General features: G+C 39.7%; 1 protein-coding gene across 7 annotated transcripts in view; it reads right to left on the bottom strand.

Moving 5' to 3' along the window:
• The window catches only part of RAD51B (RAD51 paralog B), a 407,540-nt gene that overhangs the window by 224,998 nt on the left and 160,308 nt on the right, over positions 1 to 22,234 (bottom strand). For all 7 annotated transcript variants that reach the window (XR_005105307.1, XR_005105308.1, XM_037394547.1 and 4 more), the window contains exon 9: positions 8,960 to 9,056. Coding sequence is in view for 5 of the 7 variants with exons in the window: in XM_037394547.1 (XP_037250444.1) it covers positions 8,960 to 9,056 (97 nt within the window). In the remaining 2 variants the exon portion in view is untranslated. The remainder of the gene's footprint in view (positions 1 to 8,959; positions 9,057 to 22,234) is intronic.

A 22,234-nucleotide genomic window follows, 5' to 3' on the forward strand; every position in this document is an offset into this window, starting at 1 on the left:
TCACAGAGTGGGGTCGCAAGCCTGACAGAGATGTGATTGTTTACGTCAGTATTTAGGGTCGCAAGCTCGGCTGGGGTGAGTTCACCACCAGAAACAGAGGCACAAATAGAAACCATTTGGGAACAGCTGGTCTAACAGATTTCACGCTCAGAAACAACTTCTTGGTATTCAGCTAAAATGTGCCCAACCTACTCCCTTACATATCCATGTGCCAGCCTGAAACAACAGCTCCCCTGCCAGGTATCAGACTGGCTCAGATTACTCCCAAGGAGTCATGGCTGCTTACCCAGTAGTAGCATCTGCTTTGGGGATTGCTTTTTCCTGTCAAATTTTCCATTGTTAAAAGCAGAGCTATTCATACTTGAGTCACTGTTTTCTTTACCCTTCCTCAGAAGGGAGATGTACCTAGTTAAGCACCAGCTCAGGCAGAAATCTTCTGTACACTACACGTTGCCGGGAAACTGGAGCAGCAGCAGGACATTTTAGGAGAGCAGAAGTTAGTATAAACAAAGCCTTCCTTTAGTTAAGCTCCAGGCTTTTCCTCTTTCTCCCATTTCTTCACCCATCTTTTTGTACTGCACTATGAGAACTTCTTTTTCTATTCTCTCTGTGCTCCTTGATTTCTGTTTTTTTAGTATAACTGATATCATGAGAAGACAAGCAGAACCCAGGTTAGATGAATTTTGCCCATGTGGAGCATGCAAAATCTGCTCATACTCAAGCTGCCTATTTTCATTAAAGTAAGAGACAACACACCAACCATATACTGTCTTTTTATTATCGTATTATGCTTGGGTTTGAATGTAACATTTTAGGAGCATACCGTCACTGGGAAGAAGTTCATTCACATGTCAGAGCACCCAGCTTCAACCTCCAAAAAGGGCTAATAGGTTATAAAACTTCCATTTTTTAAGACAGTAAATCATTATTACAACAATAAAGCAGGAAATACACAGAGATTAAGCAGAAACACCAATGTGCTCTTTTTACGATTAAGGGGAATCATCAATCATAGAGGCTGCTTGAGATTAACAAGGAGCCACTTTTTCAAACATCCTGCAGTAAACCCAGAGGAAACCCAGCTGGAAACTGCAACAAGAACACAGGCATCAGACTCTGCAGTCACCCTCTGTACCCTTGTCCGTGTATTCCCTTTTGGCCTAACACCTGCATTAGGGTCACTCCTAATTGGTTCAACTTCTGCAGGTGAGCCACATGCTTCACGTAATGCCACAAGCCAAGAGGAATTTTCACAGTGGTATAGAAATCCTTCTGATCCATCCCAGTTCCACTGTTGATACTATAGAATTCGACAAGAGATGGCACTGAATGCTACTGAATGATGAAATCCAATTAATGTTTTTTTAGTCAGCCTCTATTTGTAAAGATTTAAGGATAACCCACAGTAAGTTAAGACAGAATTTAATTGGCCATTGTGCACAGGGACAAATGGCGTTTAGCTCTTTCCTACCTTTGAAGTCATTTTTTTACAATGTAATTGTAAAAGATTAGTTAGTTTGGAGCAGGTCCACCAACACTACGGTTACAATGTAATGCTGCAGAAGGAACTTAGAGCCAAAGTGTCTTGTGTTTCAGATTTAAACCACTGATTTGCAGGACCACAGTAAAAATACAAGTCAATCTTTCCAATTCTGCACAGGATGGGAAGAAAGGGCAAAGAAGGAATTACTACCATTAAATAACCAGGTCTCTTAATGCTACTTTTATGGTGTAAACAAAAGTCTAAATTCCAGTGTATGAGAGAACATAGTTTCTATAATCACCCATACTAAAATATGAGTTAATCTTATTTTTAAACTTTTTTAGGGCATAAGGAGATGTTGAATCTTGTTGCAATGCTTCACAGCTATATGCCATCAGCTGAAACTCAGTGACTGAACTATGCTCTCAATTTACTACAGTTAAAGGAAAATAGGAATAAACTAGTGTGGCTAGTAGGATTAATGCAAACCCATTTTACTTTGTATTGGAACGTGCAACTTTTTCTCTCGTGCACTTTTTCTCCGTTGAGGTAAGTTACTTAGCAGCCGAGAGGTGGTAAACTCCTAACCACTCAGCTATGACTGTAAGCACTTCTGTTATCATGCCTCTGATTATATAGATGAATGATTCCCAGCAAATGTACCTGAAGGGTTTTTGGATTACAAATTGTTGATTAATGATTCTAAGTCAAACCACGTCTTTAGAAAAAAGCCCACAACAAAGCAGTAAAACTGTATTCTGTCATCGCAGCAATTAGGAAATGAGGAACGGAGATCCTCTTAAACTGATATTATAGAGGCCTTAATGCTTCTGCTGACAGTTTTCAACCCCTTCGTAGTTCAGACCAAGTGATTATGCATATGTCATTCAGCTTGAAACTTCCATAGACATGTACAGTCTCTGTAATGCTGTTTTACTGAGAGATTTATGTTTTGATTAAAAAGCCGTTAAAATTTGGGTGGATGTTATTATGTCACTACTTCCCACTTGTTGAAATATAACATCAAAATTAGTACAGGCTGACATGACCACTGTTATCATGAAATCTAACTGTTCCATACTGCACCGCAACTCTGCATCATACAGAAAAAAAATCACAGTATCATTTCCCCTAATGGTCAGTATCATTTGTTCCAGGCCCTGTAAATGATGGTGCACTTCCTTCAGGTGTTCTCAACAGCCAGAAGGGCTGTTTTCCTTCCACCAAGCAAAGCCTTGAGATGCAGACTCCACTATTTCTAGAAGCAGTTACCAGAAACACAAACACAGTGCACAAAAGGACAAAATCCTATTTTGAGTAGGCTCATTTTTCCCTCCAACATGTATCAATGAATTTTATCAGGGTCCCTCCTTTTTTCATGAAGAGTCTGAAGCTGGAGAAGTAACTCAAAGACAGAACAGACCAAAGGAACAAAAGGCTTCTCACAGTACTGTTAGCTGGTGCAGGGGATTTCTGGTAGTTTCTTAAAAGACAGCTGAGACATGAAGTCCAGCAGCAAAATAAAGAATTAGAAAGAAACAACTTCAGCTGTTCCATTACATCTCACGTGAACAGGAACCAGTGAGCTGAGTAACCCTCTACCGAGTCCTATGCTAAAGTCAGAGGTACCCAGGGCTCAGACCTAGAGGCACAGTCCTGTGGCTCACCGAGCTCTCTTGTCCCATCATGGGAATGTGGTCAGCCTTGGGCTTGGAGTGGCAACCAAACCATCAGGTGAGAAGTAACAATTCATATCAAAGTAAAAAGAGGCAAATCTCACTACACTTCCCTGTATCATCATGACTGTAGATCGCAAAAGATACACTGTGGCACTTCGCTATCTCGATAAGCCATAAAACAAGAAGAGAATCCATTACCTTTTCAGGGATCTGTTTTAGTCTTCAGCATTCACACCTGTACTCCAGTCTCAGTTACCATGCACACACATGGACTAATTGTTGGAATTCACCTCCCAAATAACCTGGCAATACCACTACTATTATTTGCACATCTAAAGTTCACTAACCTTCATAGCATGTGCATAAGGGGACACAGTCAACAGATCTTTCTTACACCATGCCCCATAGATCCCAACTGACAGACCTAGTAATCTCCATACAGATTATTCCATAACGGTAACCAAGAAAAGGGGTTTAGTAACTATTCTCAACTCTTTGCGTTTCAAAAAGTCACAGTGGATTCATATTAAAAAGATAGGTTATTAATTTATGAATTGTCTTATTTAAAAAATATTATAATTAACAGCACTGTTTCAATGATCCAAGACAAACCATTTCCTCTTTCAAGCAAAACTGTGTAAATCAGCCTGCAATAGGTTTACAGAGCATTTAGCTAAAATACTAAAGGCCTAAAACATGCCAAAGTGTTATGATACTTCCTAATCTATTTAAATTCGTATCATGCTGGAGCACTTCACTAGAACATGCATTATTCTGCATTAGCCTTAAAACTAAAAGGAGGAAGTGCTCTAGAAACTTGTTTAACAGCTGCTTCATTCATAAGTTCACAGTTCCTGCAAAACAGGTACGTTTGTGTTCTCACAGAATATTCTTTTTTATGTTTGTTAGGTCACCTGCAGGTCCAACCTTAAGCATAAGTGTATACATAAATCAATACCATAAACAAACCAAAACCAACCAACAGCCTCTGATCTCTGGTAGCTCAGTTCTCGTGGTAATTCCTTCAGCGTTTTCTCTCCTTTCAGCACCAGGACTGAAAAAAGGGATTTGAAGCGAGAGAAGCAATAAACTACAGAACTGGTCTGGGGTGATGGGGTGAACAGCAGGTCAACTAATTATCCCCATAGGAATATCTTGAAATATCAAGAAAGAAAAAAAAAAGTTGCAAAATAAAAATACATCCCCTTATTAAAACAATCAGTAAACTGAGGCTTGAAGAATACAATTATTTAACTGCAATCTGACAGGAGATCAAGGGCACAGCAAAAGAAGAGAACCCAAAGATTCCACCTTCAAATTTTCTGCCCATAAGTCAAAGTAGGAAAATCCTGTGGGTGAGAGATACTATGGCAGCTTACTTTTCTCCAGTCTCCACAACACAAAAGCCTATTTCTGCTCAGCAGCTTAAAAGAATTCAAGATCACAGCATCAAAGATGAAAAGTTCAGACTAACCTCATTGCTCATACTGTGCACTAAAAATACACAATGCTATGACAAACCACTTGATGAACATAAATGGCAGAAGATTGAATGCTGGCCTCCCCAGAGCTAGTGCAAGTTTACAGTTAGTTTTAAACACAAAATAATTCTGACTTTTCCAAAGAAATATTTGAAAGTACAAGCTGAGATTGAAGAAGCCCAAGACAGCATTTCTTTTATTGCTTGACACTTTGTGCATGCTGGGAGGGGGGATGCTGTTGTGTTCATACCAACACACCCCTGAGCTTTTTCCAAGAAAGATGGGAGTTTGGCTTTGATGTCTGCAAGAGGAAGTTAGAGCTTGCAGCTGGCAGATACATTAATAGGATAGGCGCTGGTGGACTATAAGGGACCTCAAGTACGTCACACTGCCCTATCTGTTCACAGCTCACAAATGCAACACACAAATTTCACCATCCAGCTAGTGCTCAGCCACACAGGCTTAGGATTAATTTCTAACAGCTCTCTAGTTTAGGTAAAATCCAGTCATGTGAACTTTGTAAAACCAGTAAAAATAGTAGTCACAGCCACAGATAACTTGCTTAAAAACATCCATTAGGAGTCATATAAAGTATTTTTTTGCAGACATTTGCACTCCATTTCTACTGTTCACTTAGCCTAATGCAGCTTAAATCTATCTTTTAATATTATAAATTATTTTAATTGCAGTAAGAGCTACTTTTTACATGCTTACATAATAAAGCATTAATCCTTCAGGCCACATCTTCAAGCCTAGTGATAGCTCTGGGCTCATCTGACCATCTTTGCAATCTACAACAACTTTAAGGCCTCTCAAAGTTGTCTTTGACTGGAAGAGCTAAGCAGTGGCTATTCCATAAAGCAAGGATGCAAGTGAAATAGCAGTATTGCCATCATCCTCCAGTCTGCCCGCTCCAATGACAGGGTTTGTGAGATGGCTGAGAATGGTGCAGCTACAGGTAAAAACTGAGTTTGGCTCCTAGGGAAGAAGTGTCAGCCTTACGTGCCTGAGAATTGTACAGCTGCAGAAAAACATCATTAGTCTTAATTAACTCCTTCAGATGATAACCTGGCAAGTGTGTAAAGGCCAAATGAATGCAAGAGCTCATCCCACAGGTAGATAAACTTTTGTATTTTACTCAGTACTTTAACTTGCAGCAAACAAAGGTGGGGGTTTTCCCTGTCTTGAAGCAAAAGTATGCACAGATCCGAGAATTTAGCCGGACTTATAACCATTTCCTACAAGAAATACCAACAAACAGTTCAAGAATTCTTACGTTGCCACGTAAGTGCTGGGATTTTACAGCCAGCACTGCTTTTGTAAAGCCTTTAATATTCTTATAAAAATATAACATATTTTTAGGACACAAATTTTCATGCACTAGATTACAATTTTACAGAAGACAAGCTTTGAGCCTGAAACAGCTTGTCAATGTCCTTTCAGCTTGTTCATCAGATTAACTTTCTGTCACACATCCGATGAACAGCTTCCTTGGTTTCTTGCCTAATCTTACACATAACCCAAGCAATTCAATTCTAAAGCACAATCAGAAGCAAAACCAAAAGCCACTACAACATTCCACTTATTTCTAATAGCATGTTCAGTTTGAAATTTTCATTTCTGCCTCTAAGACTACCCTTTTAGCAAACCATTTACAGTGACAGGACTCTGATTTCAGATAGGATTAAAAGAACATTATTGGACATACACAAACCAAGGGTTCCAAGTTGCTTACAGGACTAATAATGTGTTATAGGTCCTTTCACATCTAGGTCACTGGTTTAAATTCAGCTTTACTTTGTAATGAGTGAAAAGGAAGAATGAGGTAAGAACAGAGTCGTGAATCTGGCCTCTATTCCTGCCTCTGCAACATATCTACTTTATGCACTTGGGCTACTCGCCTAACTACTCTTTCCCGCAAATTCTACAATTGTTGAATAGCAGTAAGTATTATGGGTGTCACACTAATCCTAGAAGACTAATTCATTAAGGCATCTTAAAGTACCCAGGATTGTCAGAAAATTAAAGTATTGCTACTTTCAGGCTGTGCAATAGCTAACATGAAATAAACTGAGGGAAACTTTCTCAGGACAGGTCAAAACCTTAATGTTAAAAAAAGAAAAACACTGGCCACACCTGTAACTTTTGACAGTGAGATAAACATAGAAATCAAATGTTGAATGGGCCTGAAAGTCTACTTTTCCTCGCAGGTAGACAGCACAGGTTAAATCCGAAGCAAAATGGAAATCCAGAAGCAGCCACGTTACGGATAAGACAGACAGGAAAAAACCATGTAGTCTGGATATGCGCTGTACTCTCCCTTTATACAACACAGCATGTAAATGCCGTGTCAATGTTAGTCAACAGAAGAGGGAAGGGAGAGCAGGAAAGAAGTTTACCACCCCTGCATCCCTTGATAAGACTTGAATTACTGAAGGAGCTTACACTGCTGCTGCCTATGCTGTTCTTGTTCTGAGGCTAAACAACAGTTTCCATTTTCAACAAGTGTCATGCTGGCCCATTTACCACTTCAGACCCTTAATTATAAACAGGGAATGAGAGAAACAAAGGAAAACAATACACAGAGAGAGCACCAACACATTTTAACTCAATCTTGCATTAAAAGGTGAAAATAATGGTGGTAGAGAGTTTAGATACAACATATCAGCTTCATTAATAAGCTGTAACTGCTACAAAAATCATCATGCCATCTCTTATGTAGTCCTGATTTCAGAATACTATTGAACTATGACTCATACAAAGCACTAAATCTCGTATTTGCAGGAAAAATTAGGAAGATTACAACTATTCCATGCTTTTCCCAAACACTCTTCAAATATTTTAATCACAAGAAAAAAAAATGTTTTACTGAAAACACATTTTGTTATTACTTCCACTTCAGAGTCAGCTAGGACTTTCTTTTCAGAGGAAGCTCCTACAGACCAATTCTAAAGGACAAACAAAAGCACAAGCATTGTGATCAAGAGCATTTAATAACACAATGTGCAACAACTTTGTGCCAAGACAGAAATCATAAAGATGAAAAACGATGCCTTCCTCTTCCAATTCCAGTTAGCAAATTTCAACTCTTTCTGACATAGGTAGGGACATGATATTCAAGCAATGAGCCTCAAAGATACTTCGGCAATGGATGGAGGCAACAAAAGCCACAAGCACAATTCCAAAACTATTTAATTGGCCATGCTTTGCCCAAGTTCCTATTGACAAAATTATGGTGTAAACACATCAATCACTGTTAAGACATTACAGACGTTTTTTGCTACCCTTTGACATTCCATTTACTCTGTCTTCAACATCTCGATCTCTTGTCCATTGAAATGCAGAAATAATGTCAGTTTCAACCATTGCTTAGTCGTTTTTGCCACCAACCTGTTCTTGCATTGTCAGACAAGCTTGAGAGGGCTGCCTGTGTAAGCTGACCAGAACCACCAGAAAGTGCAACGAGGGCTGAAAGAGGGGAAACACCCATATTCTAAGTAAGAAGTCTACATGCGATTATCATACCTTTGTGGGGAAGATAAGCATTGTTTTACATCATACATTTGGGTCTGTGCATGAACTGAACTCTAAATAGCAAACATCTCAGCGTCTGTCCCTGTCTGAGGGGATTCTGACTATCCTTTGCAACTGGAGAAAGCTGAAATTATATTATTTGCAAACTTTGACTCAGAATTATCTTTCTTCTTAGCACAGTAAGTCCTCACTATTACCCCAAAAACATGTGCTTGTCTCTAATTCTGTGCAGAAAAAAGAAACATGAAGATGTAAAGTATTACATGGCATCACACAAAACCTCAGCTTACATTCACACAACATTGAGAGCTGCAGTTTGAGGCACTGCACTTGATGACCAGACAAGCGTAATGCAAGGGACAGAACTGAGTATTTGATTGCCTTCATTTGTGACCAGCTGTTTCTCTTTGGAATCACTGGTAATCATTAGATAAAGATGAAATTTGTGGTCTAGCCTGTATATTAGCTCTAGCAGCAGCTTCAGAAGACTGAGAAAATAATGCTGTAAATGCAAGCACAACACTGAGGAATATGTTCTAGAACTGACATGGCTTGAAAATTCATTCCCAGCCCTTAGAAAGTGTCAGATCCTTTTAGTTAATATGCTTACTTTTTTTTTTATTTATAAATGGATTTTCAGAGAAACTGAAAAATAATTTTGTTCCCAGAGTGTTTTATGTTAGACTTGATAACTCTTACAGACCCTTGTGCAAGACTGCAAGAGGTACAACGTGGATTTGTGTCAGTGTAGAGTTTCAGTTCTGATAGAAGGGATCTCTTACCTTCAGACAGGGACAAATCATCAGCTGGAGACACCAGGTCTGCCTGGATCGGGAAGCCATTGCTCAATGATGTGGTAATCTGATTCGTCAAGATAACCTGCAAACAGACAGGGAGAGGGGGAAGGGAAATTAATTTTTACAGCTACCGGAAGGCTGAGAGCAGCCCAAGCAAGGACTGGAATCCTCCAGGCACAGCATCCAAGCAACCCTCTACTCTGACCTTCAGCAAATTCAGCACTCAGAAAATTCTGAACTACCTGCAGAAACTGAAAGAGATAGTTGTAAGAAGTGCGGGAAAAGGGATATTGTTAAAAAGATGAAACACTAAACAACAGTATGTTAATACATACAGCCACTTAAAAGTAAACTACTGTTCTGAAGAGTTTCATTCTTCAATTAATACTTGACAGTCTTATAAAAAACATCATTTTCTTCATAAACAAACCGGAAATCTGTTTTCCTAGTAATTTCCACACAACTTCCAAACTCCCTTCCTTTGGCTGAAACACAGTTCCACTGAGAAAGGTACATAGGGATACATCCCCACTGATGTGAAGCACAAGAGTACTAAATTTCACAGGGCTACCTCGACACAAGAGGATTTTTCAGTGTTTTTCAGGATCACAAGATTCTGATAAACAGACTGTAGTACGCACACCATCCTCTCCTCCAAGAACATGAGCAATGGCCTTGCAAGAGATGAATAACTTCCCACACCTTTGAACATGTATTTTTTTCTAGTAACAGAAAGGATTAAGGCAAACATGGCAAACACCATAGGGAGAAGACCATAGGTATAAACACAATTATCTCCTAATGCTTTGGATCTCTAAAGCAGCTGCATGTTCTGCAATTACAATTGGTCTCCACTTTGCACACTGACAAAAACTTGAGAAATTACTTCTTCAAAAAAAAAACCAAACAAAAACAAACAAACATCAAAATTATCTTTCTGCTTGCACTGAGAACAGACTCCACTCCAAACAAAATCTCTTTGGAATTAATGGCCTGTCTTCAGCTGTATTTGACACAGGAGGAAGGGAGAAAGGAATCCTACATGATACTCTGGATGCGGTTTCATGATGCTACTGGAATAAATTAACAGCTTGCCATTGCTAAAAGGAAGAGGGATTTCTCTGCTCTTCTCTCCACTGCTCCTCCTTCCCTCTGATCATGGCTTCCTCCTGCTTTCTAACACTTTTAGTAGTGCGATACATCACACTCTCCATTTTCTTTTTCCATTTCAAGATCCCACATAGGCTGTATCAGATCAACAGAGTTGTAACCGCATTGGTAGTGCTGCAGGGCAATGTGTCTTCTTCAGGCAGCATGATGTAAGCTACCAACGTGACGGAGGCTGTGACCTTTACCAAGACCACAACTCTTCCTCACTGCTTACATCAGCCCACTCAGCCCTGTGGTTGTAAACAGCAACAGTGGTGCCCGAGAGCTTTATAGACTGTACCAACAGCACAAATTAAAGTTTGTAAGTCAACTGTTCATCTACTCAACAGAAGTTCAATTCCTTCACAGCTCCATAATGATGTCCCTCCTGCTCTTCTACTACTCACTGCAAGCTCCAGACAAGCTTCAGCTGGCTATCACCCCTCTGCCCAGCTTAACCACAGGTGCACCTTTTGGGACTGGGCATGTTATGACCACTACAGTGAACACAGATATGGTAGGTAACAGCCTTGTTTGGTCTTACACCTAGACAAAGGTTCTTAAGGTACAACTTGCAATACTGCCAACAGCAAACATGTAAAAGAGGCACCACACCACTTCTGCTGCTTCCCCCAGAGCTGCTGCATGAACCTGTAAGCACCCAAAAGCAGACAGGAAAGGGCCTGGTACACACAACCCCTTGCAGCCAATGGCGGTCCTGTTCAGCAGATTACAAGGTAAGATGATTCAATTTAATAACAAAGAAGAAAAAAAGTCACTTTTTCCTTTCTTCTTGCCAGGATACTTTACTTCCATTTAAGTGAGTTTATCCTTGCGATAGGATGAACATCCAAACTGGTTCAAGGCAAATGAAAGGAACAGGCAGCCAAGAGTCAGGAGGGATAAGGACCAGGATGTGAGATCTTTCTTTCTTAACACTGTTTTCACTTCCTATTCACTATGTCACAAAACCCACAGCCTCACTTACCCACAGAGGCTATTCTGGCAACCAAGCATAAGATACACCAACAATATGGCACAACGCTGAAGCTTTTCCTCCATCCAGTACTAGAAAATGTGCTGAAACAGAACACACTAACAAACTTACACACACACACGCGTATTGGTGGGGTATGAAGTTTTCATTGGCGTGCTTTTGCAATTATTACATTATTCACAAGTGTCAAAAGCTCTGTAAGAAATTCAGTCATCCCAGACCTGTGCCAAGATAATCTCTGTACTGTGCCATCACTTATTTTATTATTTATATACCACATTTTAAAGAAACGCTACCATGCGTGTTTAAGGATCTTTTAAAAAAGAAGAAAAAGACCTAAGCACGCCATATTTCATATTGCTCTCCTTCAAAGGAAACTAACTTTAAAGACTTCAAAAATCAAAAGGAAAACTAACAACAAGAATAATGCACCTGCATTGATTTTTTCATCTTTCAGATTTTTTGGCCTCCTCTTTAACCAGGAACTCCACAGCATTGTTAGCTGTAGGACTGAAAATCTTCTTTACCCTTTATGTTTAATTTAAGCTATGCCTTTGAACTTAGATTTCAGTTTCTGATGTGTCCTTCAGTAACTATGCAATAACTAGTCAATGTTAACAATATCCTAGACAACCTGTTATACTGTTTAAAAAATCAGTTTAAAAATACAGAGTCCTACACCCAAGTGAATGCTCCTCTCTGGCTTATTCTGAGGATGGGAATTAAATGTATTTTTAGTTCCATGACTTCACTGATAGTTAAACATTTGCTTAAATACATGTTTAAATACTATCTTGAATAAGCACACTTCCTCTGAGATGAAGCCATGTGCATGCACAGAATGCTTACTTTGGAATTAACTGAAAATTATTCTTCATTTCTGCAAGCGTGCTGAGCCAACACAGAGATTTGGTTCTCCCATAAGTACAAGCCAAAAGGCTGCTAGCTAAGCACTAAATTTGGCATCAAATTCCCTGTCACACTTGTGCAGCCTTGCTTACTGCAAAACTCTTCCATCGGGTATAGGTACAGTTGCTACCAAAACCCAATATTCATCTTTGTGCAGCTACCATAATACAGTGTGAACCTCACTCTGCAGGTGTGCAGAGTACTCCAAACTCTCACTGGCTCAAACAAGCTACGGGTCACTAACAAAAGAAAAAAAAAGCCAGCCGTTACTCAGCTCCTGTTCCAAAGAAAAAAAGTTAAGGCACTCAGATTTAGAGAACTCCTCTGTAATACATACATCTATCTCCAAAATTTCAATCACATGCCCTTACTGGAAACAGTTAAATTTTCTTTTATTTTTCCCAGAGTAAAACCTTGGTCACTAATACTTTGTCAGTGAATAGTGCCATCCAAACAAGACCCTACATTTTCAGCAGTCCCCAGTCCTACAGACATCCAGCTTGAAGCCCTGAATGTTGATACCATGCAATTCCAGTGTCACATCTAGAGAATGTACTAACTTTTCCCCAAAGTCTCCTTCATTAACCTGCAAGACATGCCTATATTCTGTTCTGCTATCCTTTGAAGTTGTTCAGTGTATTCAGAGAGTTGCAAGTAGGTGTCTGAGGGAACAGTTAAGCCTGAGTGTGATGTGGAGAGAACATACAGGCAGACAAAGGAGATCTGAGTGAAACAGCTGTGTGACTTTCTGATGAGTAATCGCATTTGTGCATGGACAGAATCGGCTAAGTCTCACATATTGCTTCATACATGCGTGCAGAGAATATAATGCTAGTCCTGATCTTAATGAAGCCATATCTTACAAATCACCGGCCAGAAGGTTAGAGTATCTCCCTTTTGTCTGTCTGCTAGGTGCCACACTTGAAAGAAACCAATAGCACTTCCTCAACTTTTCATTGGAGATGTGCCATTAACGTACAGATCAGATTTAGCCTGTTTAGTACAGGAGACCCGCCAAGTTCTCAGTCAAAGCAGGTATAGAAAAAGCTGCCTCTGTTGTGGTTCCTTTTGACAGATACTGGGTATTATTACCAGCCAAGCATGGCTTCCACTTAAGAAGTTCGATGCCAGGCATGAGTTTATTATCTTCCAGCAGAACACTCAACAGTGAAAATATTGCTACATATGTTAACATTATCGTATTGAAATTTTAAATACAGTGTATTTTAAAATACCCAGCATTTTATAAAATACTCAGTATTTTAAAAGGAGCTCCGATTTCCAGGATCAACTAATGAAACAGAGTATTTTCATTACTAGAGATACTTTCATTACCACTAAGGCATTTAGAGCGAAAAGCATTACACCACACACAACTGTGTCCTGACATGTGCAATGGGTAAGGAGGTTGTGTTACCGCTTTCTGTTTCTACTTTGTGATGACCAAAGAGCATAGGGCTTCTTCAGCCAGTGACCGTGCAGGAACGAAACACACCCTCCACTGCTAAAAGAAGAGGGGGAAAAAAACCACACATAAAGGTCAGCTAGACAGCTCAGTAACACTGGAAACCTGCCCCACGCACTCCTATGGAGTTCAATGAACCACTATCTTCAACCTTTCAGCCCATTCACTTGCACTGGGTAAACTAGCTATTTAACAAGTGAAAATTTACAGTCCTCACTCAGCCTTCCATTACTGACAAAATTACAAATGCTGCAGAAATTCACTTAGATCCAAATTTCAAAATAATTTCTGGGAAAATACCACACAACTGGCTGACCACACAATTTCCCAATTCTATGAAGATTCTTACTTCAGTATAGCAACCTCAGACTGTAAAATAACCCCTTCTAACCATTAGAAGTGTTAGGACAGTAAGAATGATCCTTTTCCTTACAGTTAGAAAACCTGGAGATAAATGTAAGGGAACAGTTCAAGTTCCTAATTTTAGGCACCTTAAAAAAATGCCTATTCTTCTGATCAATTCCCCAATTTTTGTAGGTGCTGATACCTGGAAAAAAATGGAAATAAGAAATTCTTAAGAAAAACAGCATTCATGTTCTAGACAGGTCATTGCTACTTCTAAGATTAATCCAGAAGCCAGCACCACTGTTTCTCTTGAAATCTTTACATGTTGTTAAAATAGAATCTCCTTCCACTGACGTGACTTCAGCAGATGTCAGTTTTCTGGAAGCACGTTAGAGAAATAAAAATACTTATTTAAGGTGCCTAAACTCCCAACACCCCCATTTGCTGGGAATAGCACAATTCCTGCATATATGGAAAGCCCCTGCAGGTCCTGGGAGAGAGCTGGCCTAAGAACTGAAATATGACTGCTTTACACAGAAAAATAAGCAAACTATTTTTTGTTTGGTTATTTATACAGTACAATTTTTCAAGTACTCCTCCTGCCCTTCCTAGGGCCACACTGAAACTACTAAATCTGACTCTGTCATCCTTGTAAATCCAGTTGAGTAAATAAGTCATTTTCTGTAAAATTGTGGTCTCAGCCTCCTTGTCAGTTTATTGCAAAATTAAAGGCAGCTCAGCACAAAACTATCAATGAGTAACCAGCAAAGGTATAAATGTACCAAGAGGCAAAAAAACACCCCAACTGTCTCATGAAATGGCTGTTTGTTAAAAGAACGGAGCAGAATTCCCCATTTCACATGCAACACTATTTAGGAAAGCTCTTATTAAAGGCTTCCTATTGGGCTGGGAGAGCAAGCACAAGGACACTTGCAATAATCCCAAATTACTCCACCCTTATTAGTCCATGTACTTTGTGGTTTTCACTGTACTCAGGCAATGTTATTAGAGAGCACCATGTACAAGTGACAATCAGCAGGGCTGGGATGCTGACTCAGCATGCTGGAGGAGAAGGAAAAGTTCTGCTCATCCCCAGCCATTCTTCATACCAGTCCCTGAGAAGGCGCCTCTCCCTTTCCATGAAGCACAGAGCTTCTAATGAGACATTCAAGTGGTCAGTAAGGGGTCAAAACAATGGCGACTACTGTTCAGGCATTAGCAAAAGGAAAGCGCACCAAGCAATACCACAAAGCCAGATGGGGCAGGCGGCAATCCTGGAAACAGAAAAAGGGAACAGTGAGAAAACTGGGGTGAAGCAGAACGCTTCAAACAGCTGTGAGAACCACAGCCTCCTCCTTGGGAACCTGTTACAGCTCCTTGAAACTGGCATTGGTCTGCTCAAGGAAGAACCCTAAATTACTGCCATCTCTCATAGCAACATGTACTTGTGCTCTTCATCTAAGCAAGCTACACACTGAATTAAGCTTTTTGTTCAACTCGTGTTTCTTCGGGGAGATTTCCTTCAGTATCAGCAGCCATTTGCCACAAAAGCTGTCAAAAGTTGTCAAAGACCTCAGCAGGACTTGTACTTAATACTCACAAGGAAGAAAACCTTTTTTTCCCCAGTGAAATCACAGAGTTACAGACAGAAAAAGCGAAAGTCTGAACTGCAATATTGATTGCTCTTTAAAACCCCCAAGAGTTTTAAAGAGAGACTTTCAAGTGCCCACAGCTACAGGGCACTCAAAGTTAGCTACTGCAGTGATACTCTGCAGGGGCTCACCTTGCAGGAGAGAGGGCTTCTCTGGTGAAAAGTCTCTGCACAATCGAGACAGTTCTGGCCTCCAGGACCAAACCAAACATAGGAGATTAAATATATACACATATCTTCATTCTTAGAAAATGTAAACTAATTTAGCTCATGCAAACCAAATAGAGAAGAGAAAATCCAACAGTTTATCATCTCAAATCCAAGCAAATCACCACACCCACATAGTACTCATCCCACTAAAATGTCCCATACCCCCAAGCTGAGCAGCCATCAGCCCTAGCATCTCAGGCTTCTGTGGGGAAAAATTAAAGTAATGTCAAGTACTCCATAAAGCCCAGCCATCACAAGCTTATAATAAATGAAATCCCCATGCTCAAGGTCAAACACCGATTTTGATATGTAATCAAGACCTAACTAAGATACTAAAAAGTAATTTCACGTGTTCTACTAAACGGTTATAGTTAACAAAGAAAGCACGAAGCTCTATCTCTGCAAGCATAAGCAACAGACAAGTGCCCACCTTTAACAACTGTTGCTAATCCAAACCAGTGAGAGAAAAAGTACCTGTTACAGCTATCATGTTTATCTATAGAGGCATAGGCTATAATGGTGATGCTCACACAAGAGGGAAGTAGATGGATGTTTTTTCAGACACAAAAGCATAGCAGCTACCTGACTGAAAGCAGAGGTCTCTGTGCCAAGAGCTGTTAGAATTCACATCTCAACCAATGTCACCAGAATTTGGCATAATTCCCTGAATAACAGATACATATACGCAAACCACTGGAAACCTACCGAGAAACACTTCCTAATCCTATAAGCAATCTAGCAACAAGTGTGGGCCTTGCTTCAGAGGAATTTCATTTGTACCTATTTTCAGCTGTACCTATTTTCATCACATCCAGGAAAACAAGAAGGGCAATTAAACAGTCTAACACCACAGAAACAAGAAAGTAATGACTCTCTGGAAGGCTCACAAGCACCTTTTAAAACATTAGAAACCTGTTACTCAGGGCACATTTGCTAAATGCAACCTTATTAGAGCTCCCAGGACAGGACTTCCAGCTCCTGCTTTGCTATGGTATCTCTACACAAGCTTCTCCTCTTTCCTCCCTCAGAGAGGCAATACACAGTAACAGAGGTCATTTTATAGTCACTGAATTTTACTGAGTATAAATAGGAGTCAGAAGAAAGCAAGGAATCTTTCAGAGACTGGCCACTGTATTTACATCCAATTTATTCTGCTTTGCATAGGAAAAGTAAAAAAGTTATGCAATTCAATTCCATAAGCCTTCTGAAGAAGTAAAGCGTCTATTCACATCTCTGCCAACTGCTTAAAAATAATCACAATGAATTAATAAAACTTCCACCAGAAGAAAAAAAGAAACAAACAAAAGCATGCTGTTCTCAGGCAGCTACACGTCTTCAAGTTGAAATAGCTACCACCCAGCAATAGCCTGAGGTCTTTAGCCTTTCCTCCTCTGTGAAGAGGGAACACAGCCAACACAAACGTAATCTTCAAAATCCACGCCGCAGCACCCTCGTGCTGTGCTACTCGTCGAGAAAGGTTTGTGTGCCTGGAAGGCCTTCACATCCAGCAGCCTGCACAAACCTGTCTGCAGAGATGTGCGTAAGACACCCCCGGAGGGACTGCCACCCACCTCCATACCCTGCCAGCTGCCCAGAGCTGAGTTAGTTTCCAGCAGACCCTCCCTCTCCTCCACCCTCCCCTCCAGCCCTGCATAATGATGGCTTTCTGAATTGAGCTTGCTCCTATGTGTAGCTAACAATGTACCACAGTAAGAGAGATGAGTCTGATACCGGCTGAGCTAACACGGAGCACCTCGCAGGACTTTCACAGCCAAAACCTGCTGCACTCTCAAAGCAGCAAATACCACTGATTAAAAGGGAGTTTTCTGACAAATGCCAAATTGTCTTGTGAAAGAATAAATAAAATTATGAATTCACAGTTTGCTCCTAGATTGCACACTGTTCTCAGCAACCGGGCTTTTGGTTGGTTTAATTTGTTTGGTTTTGAAGGATGGGGAAGAAATGGGGAAGAAACTGGGCTGTCTGGAACATAAGCAAGTAGTGCAGAACTTCAGTTCTGCTCCAACGTGCTCCAGGCTGAGAGGAGAGCTGAGTATGTCTCCTACTCTTTAATAAGACTGCAAGGAAATATAAAATTATGCTTACTTTTTTTCTCAATGAAAAACCTAGCTCAGTTTATTGGCACTCGCTAACTTTCATTACCAGATCTGAAAGCAGACTGAAGGTCCTTCCATTTGCTTGCTGAGTTCAGACTTTCTGTCATGCACCTACCCGGCTTTATCCAGCACTTCAAATTTACCGCCACCTACACAAATTCTGTAACATTACATCTCACTACCTTTCGATGGAATAAATGTATTGTTACCCCTATTGTAGAGACAGATGCTCAGGCACTAAGCAAACTGTCTAAAGGTACCACAAATCTTTACTATCACTCCTAAACCCTAATTTCAGAGTTGGAAGGGCTTATACTCACCTAAGCACTCTAGGACATCTCAGGACAATCTAATATCTACCCAGAAAATTATATATTTATAATTCTTTCTCTATTTGGGGCTTATTTTCTTTTTCTACACCTGCCTATATTTAGTTTTTTCCTAACAACTAAACAGGAACATGAACTAAACTAATGAAGTACTCCTAACAAAGGCCTCTTTAGGGCTCATGGCCTATTTCAAGCTGATAATTAGTGTACCAGCATTTTTATTTGGTTTTGATGTTTTGACAAGCCTGTCAGAGAGACTGTTTACAGTAATATATACATGCAGGTCTGGAGAGGTATCGCATATAAGGCACAATTCAATCTCAATGTCATTAGTTCCATTAATTCCTCAGATTCCTTCCAATTAATTTCTTCAAGGCAGTGGGTCACAGGAGACTTGCTGGGTCTTGGATGCAAACTAGAACAGCTCAATGGGCTACTGTAATTTACAGCTTTGCTGAACCGTTTTTAAAACACTCTCCCTGCCTCCACCTTATCCCACATCGTGCCCCTATGCCAACATTTTTAGAGGGAGGACAGTGTTAGTGCAGACTGCTCCTCAATGTCTTGTGGAAGCAGCAGAAAGCAGTTTTAGGATGTGCTAGAAATCCCCATCAACATTTCATTGTTCAGTTCCTCTGCAAACCATACTTTCCCGCCTTCCCTGCAGCAGTGGAGCCTTTGTGTGTACTTTTAGGCAGGCAACAGAGGACTACAGGAATATTTGCTTCCCCTTGTCTATTCATTTAACCTTTACAGGCGGGTAACTACTAACACCACCACCAGACGGCATCACATGGCTTACTTTCATCAGCATCACAGAAACAGAGCAAGTATTTTCGAGCCTACATTGATGTTAGAAATCACAGCATGCTTTACATAATACTTGTGAGAGAAGTCTAACAAATTAACAGGTCTGTAGAGTATTGGAGTAGTAACAGACATCACACAGAAGCCTGACAATCAAACCGATTTACCAATAATTTTTACAACATGAGGAGAAGGATATTTAGCAAGCAGGAACAAAACTAGGCACTGATGGCATTATTTAGTGCAACCAAGACCCATTTAGTGAACACCATGCCCCTGGTGATTTCAAAGTGTTATCATGAACAAAATTCAGTTATCATCCTCTATAGCTGCAATGGTTGTAAAATAAGAGTAGGAATCACGCAGAAAACAAAACACCCAGCTGCTGAAACAAACAGCCTTCCAAGCCACCATCAGTTTCACTTCCCTGTGACCCAGGGCTCAGAAAGGTACGAAAGAATAAGTGAAAATGAACAGCTGTGAAACATATGTACTACAAGCTGTAGGTATATATTAACATTACATTTTAGACATTTTCAAATACTGAATTACATTTGCATCCTTCTCAGCCTAACCTGCAATTCAGCCAGTAATCTGTTTCTACCAGAAATATATATATAATATTTCAAAACAATCAGTAGCTTCAGCCTCCCTTAAAACGCAACAAGCATACCAAATAAACCAGGTTGATGCTGGGTTCACAAATCTGAATGTTGGGTAGACTGTCAGTGACTGTTTTAATAGTCAACATCTTTTAATCTGATTGGACTGGAAGTGAAAGTTTTATCATCTAGCTTTTGAGATTTGTAATACATGAACATACCACTAATACAGTATAGCATTTTTATGCAAAAGAAAATTACTTGAGTGTTATTTTGTCTGTGTCCTAAACCTGCAAAGTCGGATGATAAGAGCTTTAACATTTTTTAACTTAAAATGTTCAGTACATTTTTATAAACTAAAATATTCTAAGAAATTTTTCAAAAAAAAAGCAGCAACCTATAAAAAAAAGCATGATGCTGCACTGTGCTGTGAAGTTTTATTAGCACTTTTTCAAAACTGCTACAGTATTTTAGAAACCCTTGCTACTGAATAGTTAGATTATCGTAAGTTCTTCTTCCACAAAACCACATTAAAAAAAATGTCCACAAGTTACAGATAACTAGACCATAATAAAACAAACAAACAGAAAATACACACATGTGCATGACACTTTTCCAAACATGTCTGATCTGATACTACCCAGAGAAGAGAAGAGGGGTGGGGTCATAAATCAGCCAAATCTCTTCAATATTTGGCAGGGAGGAAAAATATATATATATATAAAAAAAAAAAAATAATCAATCTTGTGGCTGAAGATGATCTGGAATTTCAGTGGTATTGTCTCAGCCTCTGTATCCTACTTCTAAAATCCTTTCAGTAAGAAATACAGTTAGCCAATACTTCCCCAATAAAATTGGCATTTATGTCACATCTTAGAATGACAGATTTCTATTTATCTACCTAACTTGCTCAAATTGGGAGTGTACCTTCCTTGGAAATATGAACTGTTAGAAACCTCTTTGAAAGTTAGGACTCAAGATGGAAAATGAACTCAGAAAAATGCAAGGAGACATTTTTGTGCTGAGACCACAGTATGACACATCCCCCTTTGGTTTTGCCCAATACAGAAAAATAGCATTTGAGATTGTCCAAAGAAATCATGGACCCATGAAACTATACTCAAGCTAAATTCTCACCTCTTGGGATAACAACCCTATCTGTCCTCAAGGTCACTGTTTAAATACATGCACAAGGCACCACTGTAGAAGCTTATTTTCTCTTCTGTGTTGCAGGGATCATCAGTCCCACAGGGTTGTTTCGGCAAACCTTTTCCCAATACTAAGCCAAATTAAACTAAGCGACTGGTAACAGTGAAATCCCTGCAAAAGCAAATCAATTCAAACCCAAAGGTCCTCCGTTTCTTTTTAAATTTTGGTATCGATTTGTTTGGGAAGCTGGTGATCACTGAGAATAGCTCCACTGGTTCCACTTGGAAAGGCATTGGATCTACCAGCATTACTGTTCTTTGTTGCTGGTACCTCACTTTTTATGTAAAGATTCGTAAATATTAAAAAAAAAATAAATTCATTTATTCAGCTATTTTGGTACACCATTACATTTACAACTGTTAGTAGAACTACAAAAAAGTTGAGAGTTCATGTCAGCTAAATAAAAATAGGCTGTAGCATCTTCAGTGATATTAAACTTCAGGAAAACCTTGGGAATGGTACAAGATTACAGATATTTCACAATTAGAAAGCATCTGCTCCTTAAGAATTAAACTTAAAAGTCAAAAAAATTTTACACCACATTCAAATTAACCCAAGTTAACACAGCTGGGTCAAACCTTTTGAGATTTGTTGCACATCCTAAAAACTACATATATAGGCAGCAGAGAAAAAACAGCTAATGTCTTATGGACAACCATCTGAAATTTTACAGCAGCTTTAGATTAATTGTTCACTGCAGCTAGCAATTTTTTTTACATCATCTCCTAGACTTGCTATTAAAATTCACAGGATCGTGCATTTTCCTTGGACTCCATAATAACTGCTTCATCCAAAGACTGTGTCAAGAAACCACAACCAAGTCTGCACTATGGATTTCAGTAATAAATTGCAAAGATACTAGTGTTAGGAATGAATTTCATTGATTTAATTTAGAGAAAAACTGAAGAACAGCAAATTATGTTTTAGTCAAGAGAACAGATGTGTGCTAGTAAGCTTTCTGCAGCCCCAGGACTGGAACAGCTTCTTCTAGTGAGGAGTGAAATACACAGGCAAACACATGGGAAACCAGGCCCAGATTAGAAAAGTGTTTCTAGATAGGATAGAGGTGAATGATTTCCTGTGGGAAATCAGGAGCAAAAAAGCAATAGGCTGATTCAGGTCAAGCTGGAAGTGCATCTTCAGCTGTAGGCATGGGGCAAGAGAGTAGGAGCTATTGGATGCTACATGCCAGGACTGCAATGCTGAAGGTGGAACAATGGCGCAGCAGCACAGGCTTTCTCAGAGAAGGACAGGATATTTGTAGAGTTCCTAAAACAAAGATAAAAATAATTCAGAGCAAGATGCTTAGACTTTAAAGCAAGGTGCAGTAGCAGAGCAGAGTGTGTGGCAGGTTAAAGATCCTTGCTCAATTATACCCAAATCTTGGTAAAAACTTTCATGTTCAGATCGATGCTCATTTGCAAAATGTCCTGGGTGGTATGGAGATGTAAAGCTTCTGCAGGCAGAATG

The sequence above is a fragment of the Falco rusticolus genome, chromosome 7 (genome assembly GCF_015220075.1).
Source record: "Falco rusticolus isolate bFalRus1 chromosome 7, bFalRus1.pri, whole genome shotgun sequence".
Taxonomy (NCBI): Eukaryota; Metazoa; Chordata; class Aves; order Falconiformes; family Falconidae; genus Falco; species Falco rusticolus.